This window comes from Drosophila teissieri, chromosome 3R (assembly GCF_016746235.2).
Source record: "Drosophila teissieri strain GT53w chromosome 3R, Prin_Dtei_1.1, whole genome shotgun sequence".
NCBI classification, from domain to species: domain Eukaryota; kingdom Metazoa; phylum Arthropoda; class Insecta; order Diptera; family Drosophilidae; genus Drosophila; species Drosophila teissieri.
Genome location: NC_053032.1, coordinates 19,194,207 through 19,214,340, shown reverse-complemented (window position 1 = coordinate 19,214,340; position 20,134 = coordinate 19,194,207). Strand labels below are relative to the sequence as shown.

Below are 20,134 nucleotides of genomic sequence, written 5' to 3'. Positions count from 1 at the left end.
CAGCAAAATTAATACATTTAAAAATAAATAAAATAGTTCGATTTGCAAGCTAGAGAGCACAAAATTCGGCCTGCTAGGGTTAAGGCATTCGATAATTATGAGGTATCGCCGGTCCGTCGATAGGTAGAGAAAGATGCCTATCGAGAAATCGTTTCAGGGAATGTCAACAAAGTGGAAATAAAATGAATATTTTACCAAAAAAACGGTGAGTTTTATACTTATTTTGTAGATTCCTTTTATAAATTTGTGTGTATTTCTTAGCTGGCATGTGCGTACCAAGGAGAACATTGCCCGCGTGCGCCGGGATCAAGCGGCTGCCGCAGCAGAAGAAAAAGTTCGGCAGGAGAAATTGGATTTTGCAGTGGGTATTGCCCTAAGTTCGTGAAAATAACATATTTATGAGTTTTATTGTCAAGTAGGAAAGCGAGGCACGAATTAACTTTCTGCGCCGCCAATCCGGCTTGCCGGAGAAGGTTTCCAAGGAATCGCAAGTGGAGCCGCAATGTAGTACTGAAGCAAACAAAGGAGTGGATCTTTTCGCCGACTACAAGGCAAGAGTAAAGACCACCAACAAGGACCTGGAGAAGGAGCAAAAGGAAGAGCAGGAGAAGTATGAGAAACAGATCGGCTACCTCACCTACTTGGGCCAGGACACCAATGAAGCTTTGAAAGTGCGCAGCTGGTACGAGGTAGCCCCCAAAAGACCCGAAGTAGGAGATCCCACTGCAACTGAGGCTCATCTCAAGCAAAAGCTAGCGCATGATCCTCTGACTCTCATCAATGCTTTGTTGCCGCCCGAGAAAAAGGATCTCAAAAAGGCGATTAAAAGAAAACGCGAAAGGACAGCCACTCCTCCTCGGGAACCTTCAATACCTCACAAGGTCAAGAAATCCAAAAAGGATAAGAAGCATAAAAAGCACAAAAGCAAAAAGGATTCAAAAGAGTCCCTTCTGGCCGAGGAACGCCAGAAACGAGAAAAGCTCGAGAGGCTGAGAAGGGAGCGCCTGCAACGTGAAACAGCTGAGCGCCAGCGTTCCGAGGCTTTGCTCGCGCCCAAGGAGCTGCCTGTGGCTGCGAGTGCAGCATCCACGCCAGCTCCCACGCCTAGGATTGTACAAAAGTACAACAGCCAGTTCAATCCAGAGTTAGCTAAGCAAAATATGTAACCTAATGTTAACAGCCTAGTCTTTGAATATAACTTACTTGGATTAGTAGCAATAGTTTATCAAAATAGAATTTTGCAATTAAAATAATATTCTTTGCTTAAACATACAACGAAGATTGAAGCCAAAGCCTGTAAAATATTTGTATTTTTATAAATATATTCATATGACAAAGCGGCCATTGTTCATTAATCAACATCCATCGGTTTAATATCCAATTAATCAAACGTTCGTTACAAGAAACCTTTAGGCGGAAATAGTTGAGATTTCGGCTTGGTCATGGTTTAAATTTAGATGTGGCGATAAATCCGGTTTAAAGATAACGGCCACTTGATCGGTGCCGAAACAGACCAGTGCTGCATAGCGTGTGGAGCGGCCAAACTATTAACTGATTTTTCAATTAAAATAGGAAGATAGCAACTTAATATAAATTAATTAAGATAGGTTATCAGTTGAAGGTGAGATAACACTATCGACCTAACGAGTTCTGCACGGAAACTATCCCAGTTTGAATTGTAACGGCCGCCACACAAATGCGCAGCAGCCGGCTGTAGTGTTGAAGAACGTTGCGGTTTGCGGCACATGTGAAATTCACTTTTTGGCTCGGCGTCTTGGCGTCTTCGTTTCTATTTCTTTGTTATAATTTGCCTGCGGGTTTGAAACTCTCTTGATTTTGAATTAATTGTTGTGCACGAAAAACAATAGAGCCGGGCCAAATGGATGATAATACGGAGAACAACGATGGAAAGCGCGGTGAGTGGATTTCAGAGTAGGCCGTGCTGCAAAAGCAACGGGACAAGTAAGCCGGTGCTCCAAAGTCGGCCATTTTCGGGGGCTCCTTTTGGCAAGCTGCTCGGCCTTTTATTCGATCTAACAAAGCTAATTCGTCAACATTACTGTCTTATCCATTCGATCCAATGAATATGGTAGTGACCCGGGCACGAACTCGTCGCTTGTCCCTTCTGGAAACGGACAGTCGTCCGAGCACTCCACAGTTGCTGGATACGGCGGCGGAACGCGGTAAGTTGTGGCCTGAATCGGATTCCAGGTGTGCCAATTCTAAGATTTGATTTCTCCCATCTAAAGGTACCGCGTCGCCACGTGCCACACGCCGCACACGCCTGAACTCGTCCACTTTAGATGTGCGGACACCGACGCGAACCAGGCGCGCCTCCTTGGCACGCGGAGAGACTCCCGAGCCGACTACGCCCTCGTCGGTGAAGAGGACAGCTCGCACGCCAGCCAAGAACACCAGATCTGTGCGCCAACAGCTCACACTCACAGAGGAACCGGAGGAGAATGAGGTCAAGCAGGAAATGCCCAGTCCCAGTCCAAGTCCCGTGCCCAAGGAGAGCAAGGGAAAGGCGCAACGAAAGCCCAGTGCCAGTCCTAGTCCAAGGCGAACAGCCACACCCACTCAGCTGAGTGATGAGAAACGGGTGACACGTTCCATGTCCCAGACTCCACCGATGGCCACTCGTTCGTCCAGTAATACGCCTCGTGATCTTAACCATTCCCCCAAAGTTGAGCAGAAAGCACCAGACGCCGAGTCTGCGAAGTCTAAGATCAGTAATAAAGGCACTCCTAAAGTGGCCGTCAGGCTAGAGAAACTTCCGATGGACAAAGTCGGTGGCAAGAAGGTGGAAATGGCGAAGCAATTGATTCTACCCGATGAACACAAGGATAATGAAGCTGTTGAGGAGCAAAATAAATCTGTAATTGCGTCCCCTACACAGGCACCAGAAACACACCAATCCACACAACCGGCCAACGATACTGGCAAACAATCATTCCTGAAGACATTTACCACACTTTCGAAAATTCAAGGTTTAAGTAAAGCTCTTCACACTGATGATAGCGCAGACACAACTACAAAAAGCACCCCAACAGCAACTCCCAAGAAAATTGAAGAAAATATGGATGATGTATTTGAAACTGATCAAAAGGCTCCACGCGTCGAGTCCCCAAAAGTTGAAAGAAAAATCGAGACTCCCCAGGAAGCTCATCCTGCTGCCACACCTGAAATTAAAGAAAACGACGAACCCATTGGGATAGACAATGAAAATGAAACGAAAACCCAATCTCCCCAGAAGATTGAACCTCCTAAAATTGAAAGTAAAGTAGAAACTCAGCAGTTGATAGATGCGCCTCAAATGGAAAAGAAATCCGCTACTCCCAAAAGGGTTTCTACTGTGGAATTGGTAGACACAAGCCCAGAAAAGGATGAGTCCCTGGAGTTTATGGATGCAGAAGATTCGCTCGTTGAGGTAGAACCGCAAAACGATAAGCCAGTAGAGGAACCAGAACAACAGGAGTTTTTAGACCTGGACGACGATGCGCCGGTATTTCCTTCGGAAACTCCAACAGATAAAGAAAATGTCAAAGACAGTGAGGAAGCACCCCAAGATGATTCAATGGACGGGGAGAAGCAAAGCCACATCAATATTACCGAGGTAGTTTATCTGCCAGACCTAACACCCGGCATAAAATCTCGTGTTGTGGGTTCGCCTGCTGTGGAACAGAAAAAAACGGTGGGCTTCAACAACGACACCGATGACATAGAGGTAGAAAAGACACGGTTTCCCAAGACTCCAGGCCGTGAGAAGGTGCCAGTTTGCCGCATTCTAACTCCCAAGCCGGAGACGCCCTTAAAACTGGCCCTACAAAAGGGTCGAAATAGTTCCACACCTATATTAAAAGATCAGGAGCGCGGTCTGTCCATCAGCAAGGTGGAATTGCATCCAGCACCTGCCCAAATTGATGCTATCAAGTCATTCGATGAGCTGGAATCAAAGAATGTTGAGGATGAGATGGTGGAACAATCCCACATGTCACAGCAAAAGTCTGAGAATAAAATCCTTGCCCGGCTAGAAAGCTCTGAGGAAGAAGTTACATATGAAGATGACGAAGGAGAAGGGGAAAACGAGGAGGAGCACGAAGAAGATAAACCCACTTCCGAATTCGTGGACCTTGAAGCCGAAGATGCTGGGGAAGATTACGAGTCTGGAGATTCAATGGACAGTTCGACGCGCCGGGAGATGGAGGAGAATGAAATTCCAATCGATGGGGAGTCCGTTGGCAGTAAAGATACTGAGGAGTCTGCCCCAGAAGAATCCGAGGGCGACGATTCCTTTATCGTCTCTGACAATGAAGAGGAGGAGGATTTAGGCCAACTTTGCTACTCCTCCGACGAGGATGAACTTGAAGAAGCGGAAATACCAGAGAAGTCTAGTGGTAAACGTCGCCGCATTGTTTTGGCGAGCTCCAGTGAGGAAGAACATTCTCGGGAAGATCACGACACTGACTCCAGCAAGAACAAAACAGAGAAGCCCAAAAACCAAAGCAACTGCTCATCCAATGCCAGTAAATTGAGCGAAGCTGCCCAACTGTTGAACGCCAGCGAGGAGAAGTCTTCCATCTCGGAAACCGAGCTGGAAAGATCTCGCCAAGTCGCTCTCAGCGAACTGAATAAATCGGAAAGATTTAACAAGACGGAAACGCGACTAGATATCAGTGTCATGGAGGTGGACTCTTCGGATCACGACGAGCAGGAGAGTGCGCAGAAGGGTGGAGCCAAGAGCAACAGGAGCCTGTACGAAATAGTGGATTCCGATGAAGGGGAAGAGCAAGAACACGACGAAACTGATCCAGCTGAAAACAGAAACCCTCCCGAAATAAAAAAATCCACATCTTTCATGGCCCAAAAACCTGTTGCCAAGGGCAACAAAAGCGTATACGAAATAATGGATTCCGATGAAGGGGATGAGCCCAAGGAGGCCGATGAAAACGAGCAGTCTGATGAGGATAAACAAGCCAAAAACGAGGAGTCTGATAAAGATGAACCAGCTGAAAGCGAAAGCCCTCCCACAATCAAAAAATCCACCATTTCCATTGCGGATGAGGAAGCACTGCTCGCCGAATTGGCCTCTAGTGATCTGAGACATTTGGAAAAAATGTTTAATCCTCTCCAGAAATCACGCCGCCAGTCCTTGTATGTGCCCAGTCCCGAGCTGGCAGCCAAGGAGCCAAAACTGAGACGACGTAGTGAACGTGTTCATGCTGCCAGTGACTTCTGCCCCTCGCAGTCCTTTGTTGATATGGTGGCCGAGAAAAAGAGGCAGAAAAACAAGCGCAAACGCTTGTCTAAAAGCCTATCAGGCGCTCCAGAGGATCTGGAGGAAATGGAGGTCCAGCACGAGCGCAAGCGCCTCAAGAGCTCACATGGTGCGTCGACGGATTCATTGGAGGAGGACAACGAGAACGAAATAATGGCAGTCGCAGAGGAAGATCACAGCGACAGGGAAATCTCGGAAGGTGAAGTTCCTAATAAAGAAACCGCAGATTCTTCACATGAGAAACCAACTGCAGAGGAATCTCCTACAAAAGAAGAAACTGTCGCCATAGACGAGCTTCCCCTGGAGGAGCCGAAAACTTCTTGCGAACCACAGACATCCGAGGAAAATCCGAAAGTAGTGATAACTTCTAAGCCGAAGGGAGTGGCGCCGGCCAAGATGGAAAAGACTGCCGAATATTACTTGGCATACTGTCACAACATCCTGGAAGCTGCCAACGAGGCTAAGTTAAAGGAAAAGAAAGAGGTCAGTTTCTTTGCTAAAAAATCTTCTTTTCGAATGACACTAAATTCGTTTATTCCTTTAGCATCTCGCCAGCGGAGCGAAGCAAAAGAAACCAAAACGACTGGCTGCGCAAGCGCCTTCCAAGCCCCTGGTCACCATGGCCTCAGAATCGGAAACCATTAGTACGAGATTGTCCAAGCAGCCACCGCCGCTGAAGAAGGATGTAAAGCGCCTACAGGCAGCACGCCAGGCTGTGAGTCATGCTGTGAATCTACTGGCGCCACCAAAAGCCACCGACGCAGAGGTAAGCGTTAGTTAGTCACGTGACAAATAAGACATAACCAAAACCTTTTGTCCTCCGCAGCCTCGCACACTTTCACGGAAACTGTCGCCGCAGCCGCCAGTGGTGGACAAGAAATCAGCCAAACAGAAGAAGAAGGAGAAGAAGCAAAAGCCCCAGGAGGCATCGCCGTTGAAGAGTTCCGATGAGGAAAACCACGGCCATCGTATCCGAACGAATGCCGGCTACGTGACGGTGGTCGATGAGCCGCCCAAGAAAGTACCCAAAATCGAGCTGATTAAGACCAGTTCGGGCATGGTGCGAGTCGAGCCGTGCACACCAAAGCAGAAATACTTCCGCGAGCTGCCGCCTACACCGAAAATGCATGGGTTCCGCGAGGAGCCCGGAACCTCCGGGCTGTCAAGGAAGCGGGCCAAGCACCAAGCACCCAAGATCGAACACAATTCCGCCAAACAGGCGGCGCTGCGCTTTAAGGAGCAGATATTCGCGCGCAGGTCCTAGGATAGATTATATTTAGAGAGAAATTAGTGGAAATGTCGTGTACACAATTGCATACTTTAGTTTTTGTTTCTTTTCATTAACATTTCCCAAATTGAATTTGATTATATTATTTGTTCTTTGAAATATTTGTTACGAAATCCCTTGCTCCTTGCCATTTATTATCATTTTGTTTAATTGCACATCACTTAACCACAATCACCATACACATACCTGAGAAATAAATTTATGTTTGTTGAATTCTAAGCGATTTGTCCAGCTAATGCCTTCAAGGTGATAGATCCAATCCAGATATGAAATCGATTGAAAAGTATTTTAATATTCCAGGTGCACAGTCACTATACGAAATTGTCGGACTTGCTCCGTTTTTTTTTTGAGCATGTGAGAAACAGAAAATAAAGTTTATCGATACCAATACAAAATGAAGAAGAACGAAACATTGATTTTAATAGAGTTCCAAACTCTGGGGGATATCCTACCCTATTATGGTAGCCCTATGATAAAACTTACTTACTTTAAGCGTATTACCCATCACTGAGGAATTCTCTGGAAAAATAGTTTGCACGTGTCTTCCGGAAAGTAGAAAGTATTAGTTCATAAGCCAACTATTTCGCAATGCTGAAAAGATGTTAGTAAAATGCTGTTCCATCCGCAAGATTTGTGTTACCTTCTTCCATGTTTGCTTTTAGTCCTTTCACCAATTGCTGAAGCCAACAGCCAGGATGAGCTCAACTCTCCTCAGTTCAACAGCTTGAAGGGATCGTCTCTGAAGCGGAAACGCAGGTCGCACAGCTTCTCGGATTCGTCCGGCAATCTGGAGAGATTGGGATTGCGGCACATGAGGAAGCGTGCCAGGTTGGAGGACACTGATGAGAGATCTTTTGAAAAAGCTGCCAAAGTGAAGGTCAAGTCGAAGGAGCATGCGCCTTTGAAAGGACTGGCTTCAATCATGTTGCGTAAGAAGTTTGGAATCCGCGTAGCTAGTATTTGGACCAATGCTGGCTACGTGATGGTGATCAGGGAACCCGGGAAGCCTAGAGTAGAAATAATCAATACCAGTTCGGGTAGTTGGCTGGAGAAGCGCTAATTGTTCCACAAAACTCATATGAAACTTATATGAATACAAAATGTATATAGCTAACTATAAAAACTATATATGTATGTCATTATTTTTAATAAACAAAGCGCCAGCTATAAGCTCAACTACATTTCTTGAGACTGAATTGAATAATGAATATATATTTATATATTTATATATTTTCTAATTTGTGAGTTCTTAAAGTAGGCTGGTTGTCTAGTGTCGCCTCACATAACAGATAGGTTTGTTTCCAAAATATCCACATCTTATTGCAACTCGCTTCATTCTACACCAAATTTATTTTCTCTTGGTTTTCTGAGTTTCCAACGTAGTCTTTTTGACCGAAAATGGTGGTGCTTACACGCAGTGCAGCCAAGTTGAAGGAGAACCAAGTGGTGAGCTCCTTACTGGAATGCTTAAATTAATTCTTAAATAAGTCTCACTACATGTTTTATTGTTTTGCCTCTGCAATTAAGGAGTTCAAGCCTTCTAAACCAGAGACCGTGGTGACTTTATCTGATCAGAATCTCCGGGCTGCGTCCAAAGGACATTCGGCGCCGTCTAAAGGACCTTCGGCACCCAAGAAGAATGCAAAATCTGTAAATCTTCTGAAGACGCTGGTATCTGAGGTTCAAAATAAGAAATATTCTGTATTTACGTATATATGTATATATTTATTAATATATTATAACAAACAATATTCAGACAACAGACACAAAAAATAAGGGTGAAAAGCAACCGGCTTCCAAAGTGAGTTCCACAATCGAAAGTCCTGAAGCTGCGGCCAAACAAAATGTAAAAGTAAGATACAGATACCAACATTCTAGAGTTTTAATGTTTATAACATTCCAATTTTAGCCAAATCCAAATATGAAGCCAAGCCAAAAGAAGTCGACAAAGAAGCCGAGGACCAAAAAGTGCTTGTTCCATCCCGTCCAATAAGCTGGAATAGATCATATCGAACATCCAGTCAAATAATTGTTATCACGTTGCGTTTTGTTTTTTTCGTTTTAAATTTATTTTTCAAAATTGATTTTAAACATTGGGTTTCCAAAGCGAATGCCACATGAAAGGTAGCCCATAATTCATGAAATTCTCCTTTTTTTCTTTCACGAAGTATAATGCAATCTACCTATTATTAAAAATTCAATTATTTAATTTAAAATAATGCGGAAAAGTAAGATTGCCTTTTAAAAAGCCGTTACACTCGGGGTTGGGTGCCTAGCTAACCGCTTACCCGAGCTCCCAACCTGCCACTGGTTGCTGCGCCGAGCACTGTTGGTGTTTTTCAAAAACCAACCTACGGTCACACCGGTGCGCTGCGCTCTCATTTTTCGTTCGAATTTTGGACCGGGCGGGTTTAACTTCAACGCTGCTCCGCGACTTCGAATACGAGACCGGTGTTTGTGCGCTCCTGATAACTGCGATAAATCGAGCGCGAGCGCCATGTACGGAGTGTCCTTTTGGAGGAAGTAGAATTTGAAAAGTGCAGAGATCGCGGCTTCGATTGCCAACGAACAACGGTGTTGCACTGAATTATAGTTTTTGTGCACTGTTTCGAAATTGAACCGTTCATCGGTTTTTGGGATTAAGAAGCAGAGCGGCGGGCGAAATTCCGGCGAAATCAGGCGCCAGGCGGAAACATCGATCAAAACAAAGTGCATGCTAAAAACATAAAAGATATCACCATGTTCGAACTGGAGGATTATTCGAGCGGCATACACGAGGGTTTCTTCAGCAAATATGCGGTGAGTTGAACCAAAAACAGACTAAATAGACTAGCTACAAGCTGAACGAGAATAATAACTTTCTGCACACATTTTGCCGGCCGGCCACACACACGCACCCACACACTCGCATGTGCTCAGACACAGACAGGCGCAATTTTTGAATTTAACGTTCAGTCTCCACTTTCCCCACACCCCAACTGTTCTCATACCCACCTGAAGATGAAAACCCACCACCAAGAACAGTTTGGCGGCGAAACTTTGGTTCCACTCGCCATCTCGCTCGCCCCTGCGGCCAAGTATTCCCCGCCTCGCTCACTCCAAAGCTTTGTTGTTGACTCGCCAATTCGCCCTCGCCGCGTTTAACGTGCAATTTTGAATTTCATATTCGCCGCCATCTATTTACTCGCTTTTGTTGCGAGACTGTGGCTATGTGTGTGTATGTCTGTGTTTACTTTTGATCGTTAAGCTTTGAAAATTGCCTTTTCGCTTTTCGCCCAATAAACTGATGATTAATTACAACCGGAACACAGCGAGCGCCGATAATAAATAATGGAAGTGTAGTACCAATGCGTTTACGGAAGTCTGCTGTTTATTTTGGGGGTTACTAACTCGGCTAGCCGAAGAATTCACCTCTGTTAAGCGACTGTTATTCGCACTAAACTGTGGACATCAATTCACTTTTCACGGAAGGGGATTGCCAGTATTATTCTACTTGTATCATTAGTACACTTGGATTATTATACTCTGCCGCAGTCAGCACAAGTCTTTCTTTTGTTGTAGCCATTCGCAATTATTTGGCTTATTTATTTTTTGTCACACACAGCGGCGGTTGAAACAATAGCACAGCTTAGGATATCTAAGCGGTAATAATTTATGGGGCTTTGGAATTTCTTATCTTAACTTTCAAATGGAAACTCTTAAATCTAACACATTATGGGAGAAGAAGAAACCAAGGAACAAGGTTTTGAAGTACAAGGACAATTAGTTTAAAATAATCTATTTACTTATATACTTTTATTTGTTCCTATCACAAACTTACAGCATTCCACAGTTAGGGGCAAGTTACTTAACTTGCAATCCTATTTTCTTGGCCGCCACTGTGGCGCTGAGTACTTTAGTGTGTTTCTCCGCCGGTTCGCTGAGTTTTTCGTCTGGGGGCCTCTTCTTCGGCTTTTGCGTTTTAAACTTTTTGAAGGCCAAGCGTTCACCTCGAATATCTTGGTTTTCATCTGTTTTAGCCTGTTTTAGTCACTAACCAACCAAGTGGCAAATGATTTTGGGCAGGAAAGTGGGCCTAAGGTTTTTGGAGTTTTGGTCTAGACTAACCGCCGAAGTCGACAATCCGTCAGCAGAACTGACCTCCAGCAAAGTTTGCACATTTTCAAATGGAAAATCAAAAGTGCGGACTTGAACAACATGTGCGCCTGTTAATTGCAACATGCAAAACTCCACACACACAACCACACACAAACGCACACGCACGCACAATCTACAAGTGTTGCGAATCGCCAGTATGTGTGTGTGTGTGTATGGGAGTGTGTGCGCGAAGGGGAACAAAGAAAAGCAAACAAAATAAATCGTTTCATCTTGTGCGCTTGTGTGAGTGCGAGTGTGAGAACAAAACAAAAGAAAAGCAAAAAGCAACAGTCGACAATAATTCCCACATCAAAAGCTTTTCTCCCACCTTCTTCCATCTCTCTCGCACTGTTCTCTTTCGTCTCCGAGGTTTCGGCAACCTTTGTTGCTGCAACATGGCAGCAAAGAAAGAAATTAGCGAAACAAAAATCAAAGCAAAAAGCCAACAAAGCCAAAGCCCAGCAAAGAACAACTTCAAAGTTCAACGCGCTTTCCACTGGGGCCTTTCAAGTGGGGCGATTTCAGTGGGTGGCGGCACACCTACCCCCAAAATGCATAGAAGGTGGAAAAGAGATGGGCATACGAGGGCTGTGGGAGGCATGCCACTTGTCTGCATTTCGCTCTGCTGCCAAATATGAGCGCCCAGCTGTATGCCGCATAGATTTTCTCACGGCCCCAGCACACACACACACACACACCCACCCACGCACATATGTACATATGTACAATCACTCATGTGGGACAGTTGCTTTTACCTACAGGAAAATTAAGATCTAGAGCACCTAAATATTGCTGTATCTTAAAGATATTACAAAAAAACGTTGTTACTTTGAAACTTAGCTTAGAAAACAAATCTTAAAAATTAACTACGTAACAGAATAAATAAAATTATGAATACTATGACTACAATTCATCTTTATTTTCAATAAGCTCATTGCTTTCTCCCTTTTTTCTTTCGATAAGAAAAATTAACTTACCATGAAACCAAATGTTTGCAAAGCAATAAAGTTAATGATCAAAGAAGTTATTGAGCTTACATATCGTAAAACTCATAAGATTGCTCACCCAACCCAACTTATTGCCCAAAAAACCCTCACAAACGTCGGCATAAAGTGAAGTTTCTTAAAAAGCAGCGATCGCAAATGGATTTCCAGGCTAAAAATAAACATTTGGCAAATGCTGATTTCTGATTTCGTGAAACACATGCAGTTAATGAATGAAATAACCCAGGGAGTCTGCCGATTTACTTCCCGCTAAACCAAGAGATTTAAAAACGATTTACGACCCGGGATCATCCTGTGTATTTAAGGATGTTACTTTGCATTGGGACTTGGGACTCAGTTGGCAATGCAGGCAATTCAGGCGAGCGACTTTTATTGCACCATAAAGTAATTTACAAATGGGCGCTCATGACCTCAGGGAAGATACATCCATCCCGAAAGGTCCACGGAAATCGTTGCTTTTACCTGAGCGAGGGATTCCATTCCAATCTGGCTGCCTTCATTATTTGCCATCTCTTCTGGTGTTTTCTCTGTGTGTCAGCAGAGTGATTTCCTCGGAGGTGAAAGGCGGAGAAAGATGGAAAATAATATGTGCAACAAAAGAAACGAAGCAGATGCAGGAAATGCAGAAGAACACGTACAATAATCGCCAGTGACGACGAGTCCCTCCGAGAAAGGACGAAAATACCCTCGCCGGCAGCTCCTTGGTTCGTTGCACAACTTGAAAGGGCCAACTGTAGGCAGCTGCAACTGAGCAGCAACAACTTTTTACTGCCAGGGGCGGGGGTCTGACGTGGTGACTACGGTGAGGGGTGAAGGGGTGGGGGGCTGTAGGCCTTGTCGAAGTTTTACTGACAACTTTTGCATTTTCCTTTAATCCGTCTGATGGCCAAAAAGAGCTTGCTGCGAACTTTGTTCGCCTGTTCGATGCATTTTTATTTCGGCTCATTTTTTCGAGAATTTTTTTGGGGGGGCAAAAAGTAAGAAAAGAATATACAAAAAAAAAAATGAGATGTGGGGACAGAGAAAGGTGTGCAGGCTTTTCATTCTCAAACTGACTTCCTAGGCCTTTTCCTCGATGTTTCTGAACGCCGCATTCGAAAGCCGGTTGATTTATTAGGTCTCTCGTGCTGAGGGATTTATTAACCCTTCACCCGCACACTGTCCTCGATGTGGCCCCCATTGGAAAAGGTGCGGAAAGTGGCAATTCTTTGGCACCGGAGGCCCGAGCTGTAAACTAATTAGAGCCAGGAAGTTTGCTTTCCGTTGGCGCAAATGCAATTCTAAACTGTTTACGATTCTGGTTCTGGAATTGCAGCTTACGGCGGCAGGAAGAAGAATAGACAGCTACAGTGGTCTACCGATAATGCGGATGTGAACTCGCTTCTACATACACTTACATAAAATATACATATCGTATATTCCCATAAAATTGATACATTTGCGCAGCTAAATTACTGATAGATACAAAAAAAAATTTTCATTTTTTAATATTCACGTATTAAAATATTCACGCTTATAAAGGGTTGAAGATATCGAATTATATTAGATATTTATTTACATAAATTTAGGGCAATGTAATGAGAACGCCCCATTTCTGTATTGTGTAATTCACTCAATCGATCACTTACTGTACCGCAAGCAACAGAGCCAAACTACAGACACATCAACCCTCGAGTTGCAGCTGCCTGAGTCCGCTTCCCCTTCCCTTTTCCTCCAATTTCGGACGGAAACTGGCGATTCAACAGAGGGCAGGCCAAAAGGTTATCACACAGACAGGGAAACGCACACACACACACACACTCAGTTTGGGTAGGAATTTAGCGAGGGGAGGTCGAAGGAAATCATCCGGTTGAGGCGGGGAAGTACCCTCTTCAGTCTTTCTATCACTCCCACAATGGAGCCATATCATATCATCTGCGTTCTATTTCGCTTGTAATGCTCAATTAATGACTGCGGGGGTGAAGGCGGGAGATGCGGGTTAACTGGCGGCAAAGGGTTAAAGGGCTGCCGAATTTCCTAAACGAAAACACATAATTCAGCATGAAATCTGTACGAAATTGGTGAATCATTTTCCAATTGGGGTAGATTAGGTTGAAGGGATGGCGATTCAAAGAATTAGGGTTTGATTAATATCGATTTGGTTCGTTATAATGTTCATAATACGTTCAAATGCAAGCAGGCAACTGATTTATTTCGCTATGTTCTCCTCAGATTCGATAAACTTACGAGATGATGGGAAGATCTGTGAATGGGCAGATGTATTTCCGTTTATATTATTATAATGGATTGAGTCACCCTACATAGATTTGCAGTCTGCTTTTCCTCATTGTCCGGAGTCCTATATGCCCTTTTCAAATATCAATTAAACCAAATCATGAACACTTTGTCCCATTGACTCTTATCGCCACTCCATACAAATCGATTGAAAACCAAAAACTGAGAAACTGCAGAGCACCACCAGCTGCCGAAGATTGCCAGCTGTCCCGGTCTTCTGTTTTCTTTCTTCGGGCTCCCTGACTTGCGACTTGTGCCCCTCCTTCGAGTTTCCCTTTTATCGACTGTGTTGCATGTTGCAAGCATTACCCGCTGCTGACTGTTAGCCCGGTTCGCTGGTCCGCTTATCGGGCAAACACCTGCCGCCAGCTAATTCGATTTGGTTTTTGCCAGGATGCGCCATCTGGAGATGCAGGGGCGGGTGCAGATGAAACTAAGGAGTGGTGTAATATTGGGTAAAACTATTGCCAGATTGGATTGGAAAAGAGCCAGCACTCGAGGAAACGTTATTACTTGTTGCTATCTCAAATATCTTGTGGTTTCAGTACAATCGAGTTATATTTGCATCATATACATTTATGTATATATTTTATTATTATAACCCACCTGTTACTTTACATTTACTCAGTGGCTTCCCATTTTCCCAAGTGCATTTCAATAGCATAATGGGAAAACGGGCGGAAGCACTTGGATGCCACTTGAAAATTTCGAACTGACAAAACAGGGATCCACAGAATTCCCAGCATCGCCCCTTTTGGCATTCCTCACATCCCGATTATTTCGTCGCAGACACATGGGACTTCGCATTGGGAATGGGGAAATGCTTGTGGGGATTTCTGCTGAAGGGGTTGTGCGGGGGGAGGATATGTGTATGTAGGTAAGGTGCTTCTTTGGGGAGCACCCAGTTCACTCTGCCTTTTTTCAGTCTGATAAAAGGACACCCGAACATGCGCCTGCACCAATTTATGATATCCTGCTAAATTATGCAACTTATCACTCTCGTGCGGCAAACTTCACACATACACACTACATGCAGACAAATATCATCATTCCGGCGTGTGTATGTATATGCTCTTGTCTATCGATTTTCCAGCTTTCCCGCGCATAAAGCAACAACTCTACAGTCGTCCTCGTTGGGGGTCACCAAGTGACCCCGCCCCCTTTTCTGGGGTCAGGTCAGTGTTTTGTGTTCTCTGCTCTGCTTCAAGGACACCTTGACATTGAACTCCCTCTTTGTCTCTCTCTCTCGCTTTTCCTCTCGCCATCCCACTCACACGCCGCTTCTAACAGCAGCGCCACTTTTAACAGCCGCCCAAAAACTGTAAAGTACGAAAAGCATCCAATTTCATATTACATTTTCCCAACAGAGCTGCGAAAAAAAAAAACGAAAAATAATATCAAAGTTCGCAAGCGAAAACGGCGAAAAGCAAAAGTACTCGGTGTGTTTTTGCTGCCTTTGCTTTACTTCGTTTCACTTCGTTTGTGTTGTTTCTGTTGTTGGCCGCCTTGTGTTTTCCGTTCTCAGCAACTCGCCGCATGTTTTGTTGCCTACTGTACGCGCAACAGAGGTCGCAACTTCGCCTCTGTGGCAGCTCTGTTGTGTACGTTCTATGTTTTTGTAAATTTCCTACCCTCTCTTTCTGGCTCTCTTGGTCTGCTCTCGTTCTCTGTCTCTCTCAACTTCGCCGCATACATAGAGGAAAAAAAAAGGGGGAAACAACAACAACAACGACTGAGAACAGCGCAAGCGAAGTTTCCCTGTTTTTCTGTTTTTGTACGGCTTTAATTCCCTTTTTGCCTCGCGCAACACTGAAGAAAATTCTGCAAAGGTATATTGTAACTAAAAAATTGAATGGGTTGAAAAATATTCTGAAATGTTTTATTTACATATTCGAATTCAAAAAATGAGTCACTTTTGGCAAGGAGGAAGGGAGCTTACGACACTCCTGGCGCACCAAGATCACCGCGATTCCACGATTGTGTTGCATAAAACTTTCAATTTTTCTGATATCCGGTTTGGCCACCGACTTTGTTGTTGCTGCTGTGTGGCCTTCCCGCGGCCTGGACCTCGACTCCTTTTCCTCTTCCTCCCACTTTGCGATATGTTTATGTTGTGTAAATACAGCGAGCGTCAAGAAAATAGCATTTCATTACATATATCGAAATAATTCTGTCTTATTTGTAATGTATCTTTAATGTTGCCACAGTCAAATAATTTTATTAGTCGAAATAAGTACAATAAACTGAAGTTGTCTTTATTTAGCTAACCACCACTGTATGTACTGTCAGGGAAAAAAACTGTTTACATGTTGCTGATATTTTTGTTGTTGTACTGGTTCTGGTGTTGCAACATGAGTTATTTTCGTTGTTTTGTTGTTGGGCGTGCTATATGGAACTCAGAAATATCCGAACCCCCGACTTTTTCCCTTTTCCTATCCTTCGGCCGTCTGCTTCGGTTTTGTTTATTTTTTTTCTCTTACAGGCTGCCTGCCTTGGCGCGCAAAACTGGTTTTGAACTCGGCTCTGTTGCTCCTGTGGTCCCTCATTTGTTGTTGCTGATGTTGTTGTTGTTTTGTGTTTTGTTGTTGTCCGTGCCTCATATAGAAAATGAAAACTTATACGATCCCCACAAGTATCAGCACGGGGATATCGGATTCGGATTCGTATTCGGACCCAGATTCGAGCGACTTGTGTTACAGATTTAATCATTATAATATATGTACGTTCGTATATACAAACATACATATGTGTGTGGTAGATACATACATATGTGTGCAAAGGAATTGTATCCTACGAGTTCTTAGGAAAATGAAAGCGCGGGAAAATGATCAGTACGTGTTTCTGGATTTGATGATGTTTTGATTTGTGCTACGCGTAGCGAAATGAATGAAATGAAATAATTGGGTCCATTTACATTACGTTTTTTATCAAGGAATTCAATGTCGATAAAAGACATTCATATGTATATTGTTGGCTGACAAGTGAAGGACAGATTCATGGAATGTAAATTACGTTTTTTGGGGCCATTGTTTGTTTCCTATATTCTTAATTTTCTAAGACTTCTTTGCTTTTTTATTTAAAAGTGTATCAAAAGGCTTCTGTTTTTAAAACTTTTAAAATACAATGAGAAAACAAATTATAATTTTATCATTAGGAACATTTTTGCAGTGCAAACACTAGAAAAAGTGTTGGTTACTGACCATAATTTTTTAAAAGCTTCAAATCATTATAAATCGTATCTATAACCAGATGTATGTAACTTCTGTTCTGCAGGATGCGGCTGGACCCTCGCTGGACTTCTATGTATCCGACTCGATGCAGGAGATGCTGAACGTGGACATCCGCGCAGAGATCGCCAATGTGGTGGGCAGTTCCAGCAGCGACTTCACCTCGTCCCTGGACCAAACCCTGGAAGCTATATCCGCGATCAACAACAACCAGAGCAATGGGAACAGCAGCCAGTCAGCTTCCTACAATGCGAATGCCAATTTCCTGACCAGCAGCGCACTCCATGCCTCGCCCACAGCCAAATGGATGGGCTCGTCGGCCAGTTTTTGGTCCAACAGTGATTACTATGCGGATTTGGGCGCTTGCGTGAATCCCATTTCCGTGATGCCACTGATTAACTCGACTTCCGCAGGAATGTTCTCGCCAAAGAGAAACAAGACAGCCTCAAGCACACAGGGAAGATCGGGAGCCGTGCCCTCGTCGCCCAACGCCGAAAGGGATCAGCACAAGTCCCACCTGACCTTCTCGCCGGCTCAGATGAAGGTCAGTGCAGGCTCCATGCGGAGGGATCAGGTGATGGCACACATTCCCAAGCAGATATCCGTGGTCACGGGCACCGGAACCACAGCGCCCGCCACAATGGCCACAAATTCGGTGCTTCAACGGCGAAATTCCTCGGCCGTGGATGCTGTTCGTAAGGATTTGGTCACAGAGCTGCGTAAAGCCCAATCCAGTCCAGTGCCAAATGCCGTGGACGAGCTGGGCAAAGGAAAGGGAACCACACTGCTAAATGGAGGTGTTGGGGCGACCAACACAATTAAACTGGCACCTGGCATCGGGGGTTTGACCTTTGCCAACAGCGCTGCCTACCAGAAACTGAAGCAAACTTCCTCGGTCAAGTCACCAGGCGGTATCTCGCCAGGAGCAGGACCCAATGTGGGTCTCAAGCGGGAGGACTCAAATAAGCGAGGACTGCAGGCCAGCGCCACACCAAAGAGCATTGCTTCGGCGGCAAACTCGCCGCATCATCAAATGCAGAGCAACTACAGCTTAGGATCACCTTCATCACTGTCCTCATCATCTGCATCGTCTCCCCTAGGGAATGTAAGCAACCTGGTCAACATAGCGAATAACAATACCACCGGAGCTGGATCCGGCCTGGTAAAGCCTCTACAGCAAAAGGTCAAACTGCCGCCGGTGGGCAGTCCGTTCCCGAAGCCAGCCTACTCCTACTCCTGCCTCATCGCTTTGGCCCTCAAGAACTCGCGTGCAGGATCCCTTCCGGTCTCGGAAATATATAGTTTCCTCTGCCAGCATTTCCCGTACTTTGAGAATGCCCCCAGTGGCTGGAAGAACAGTGTGCGTCACAACCTGTCTCTGAATAAATGCTTTGAGAAGATCGAAAGACCAGCGACGAATGGCAACCAGAGGAAGGGCTGCCGTTGGGCCATGAATCCCGATCGTATCAACAAAATGGACGAGGAGGTGCAAAAGTGGTCACGCAAGGATCCGGCTGCCATACGTGGAGCCATGGTATATCCTCAGCATTTGGAGTCCCTGGAAAGGGGAGAGATGAAGCACGGATCGGCGGATTCGGATGTAGAGCTGGACTCGCAATCGGAAATCGAGGAGTCTTCGGATCTGGAGGAGCACGAATTCGAGGACACTATGGTGGATGCAATGCTGGTGGAAGAGGACGAGGAAGCCGAGGAGGAAGAAGGGGATGATGATCAAATAATCGGCGATTTTGATGCGGAAGATGAGCGTCATGTCAATGGAAACCAATCGAATACCCTTCCCATCGACCATGCACTACTTGGTCAAAAAAGTAGCGACTTTGATATAGAGGTGAGTTTAGAAAACCATATTCTTGAACTTTCAATTCTTAATTCCTATTCATTTTTCAGGTCGGCGATCTATACGACGCAATCGACATAGAGGATGATAAGGAGCGGCTGCGTCGAATCATCTCAAATAACCAGGCACAGCACATCATTGAGTTGAATCCTGCCGATCTAAATGCGACCGATGGCTACCACCAGCAGCCGGCATTGAAACGGGCTCGCGTGGACATCAACTACGCTATTGGCCCGGCTGGCGAGTTGGAGCAGCAATATGGCCAGAAGGTTAAGGTGCAGCAAGTCATACAGCCGCAGCAGCATCCGCCCACCTACAACAGGCGGAAGATGCCGCTGGTCAACCGCGTCATCTAGAGCGGGGCACAGCCCAAAAAACCCATTACATTAATCACTTAGTTTTAGGCCTTTGGTATTTAAGAAACCCCTGCTACGCTTAAACGTAATCCTTAAGCCCCATCATCCAATATCGAATATCAGTTTTCAGTTTCGTGTGCAAAACCCAAATTGTTATTATATCTCCCATCTTATTTGTAGTTCAGTTTGGCTGCCGTTTGATTTTAAATCTCGATTAGAGCCTGTGCCAGCTGAAAAAGAGAAATAGCTTGTGCGCTTTGTTTTTGCATAATTTAAATCATTCTATAGTCGCTTCTCGAATAAATATGTATTATAATGTTCCCAAAGAACCGAGATATTGCTCCACTTGACGATATTTCCGTTTTAATTCGCCTGACGCTTGAGGAGAAAAACTCAATAGGTTCCACTGACGACGCATGAAGCATGTTAATATTTTACCAGACTCGAGCTTCGGGTGGTTTGAGTTGCAACTTTTGATTTGATCTCCCTACTGACAAATGAATTTTCATCCTTCAATTGATAAGAAACTTGACAATGCATTTATGACAAATGATTCCACGCGTAGTCGTAGAATAATATTAATGTGCAACACAACGATTATTTTGACAACGAAATGTGAACAGTAGGTTTATATTTCGACCTTTTGTTGATTATTACACCACATGGTGACAATTCGCATTTGTTGCGAACATTTTCAGCTAACATTTAAGAA

General features: G+C 44.6%; 5 protein-coding genes across 6 annotated transcripts; all 5 read left to right on the top strand.

Annotated features, from left to right (window-relative positions):
• The first annotated feature begins 67 nt into the window (after positions 1 to 67).
• LOC122621546 (leukocyte receptor cluster member 1 homolog) lies at positions 68 to 1,307 on the top strand. The gene is made up of 3 exons (XM_043799451.1): positions 68 to 205; positions 262 to 361; positions 420 to 1,307. The coding sequence occupies exons 1-3, from the start codon at positions 183 to 185 to the stop codon at positions 1,164 to 1,166; spliced, it is 870 nt and encodes a 289-aa protein (XP_043655386.1). The 5' UTR covers positions 68 to 182; the 3' UTR covers positions 1,167 to 1,307.
• Positions 1,308 to 1,726: 419 nt separating this feature from the next.
• On the top strand, positions 1,727 to 6,785 carry LOC122620923 (protein slender lobes). Its single transcript, XM_043798607.1, has 5 exons — positions 1,727 to 1,916; positions 2,094 to 2,183; positions 2,250 to 5,761; positions 5,823 to 6,044; positions 6,105 to 6,785. Exons 1-5 carry the CDS (start codon positions 1,880 to 1,882, stop codon positions 6,540 to 6,542), a joined length of 4,299 nt encoding a protein of 1,432 aa, XP_043654542.1. The 5' UTR covers positions 1,727 to 1,879; the 3' UTR covers positions 6,543 to 6,785.
• Positions 6,786 to 7,021: 236 nt separating this feature from the next.
• On the top strand, positions 7,022 to 7,655 carry LOC122621675. Its single transcript, XM_043799624.1, has 2 exons — positions 7,022 to 7,167; positions 7,229 to 7,655. Exons 1-2 carry the CDS (start codon positions 7,155 to 7,157, stop codon positions 7,624 to 7,626), a joined length of 411 nt encoding a protein of 136 aa, XP_043655559.1. The 5' UTR covers positions 7,022 to 7,154; the 3' UTR covers positions 7,627 to 7,655.
• A 182-nt stretch (positions 7,656 to 7,837) lies between these two features.
• On the top strand, positions 7,838 to 8,785 carry LOC122619258. 2 transcript variants are annotated; one of them, XM_043796071.1, is made up of 4 exons: positions 7,838 to 8,012; positions 8,094 to 8,267; positions 8,323 to 8,412; positions 8,476 to 8,785. In XM_043796071.1, the coding sequence occupies exons 1-4, from the start codon at positions 7,965 to 7,967 to the stop codon at positions 8,557 to 8,559; spliced, it is 396 nt and encodes a 131-aa protein (XP_043652006.1). In that variant the 5' UTR covers positions 7,838 to 7,964; the 3' UTR covers positions 8,560 to 8,785. The 2 variants fall into 2 exon arrangements, with proteins under 2 accessions (XP_043652006.1, XP_043652005.1); XM_043796070.1 differs by having other exon boundaries at positions 8,323 to 8,418.
• Positions 8,786 to 8,944: 159 nt separating this feature from the next.
• Positions 8,945 to 20,068, top strand: LOC122619257. Its single transcript, XM_043796068.1, has 3 exons — positions 8,945 to 9,365; positions 17,255 to 19,057; positions 19,117 to 20,068. The coding sequence occupies exons 1-3, from the start codon at positions 9,306 to 9,308 to the stop codon at positions 19,420 to 19,422; spliced, it is 2,169 nt and encodes a 722-aa protein (XP_043652003.1). The 5' UTR covers positions 8,945 to 9,305; the 3' UTR covers positions 19,423 to 20,068.
• Positions 20,069 to 20,134: the final 66 nt, after the last annotated feature.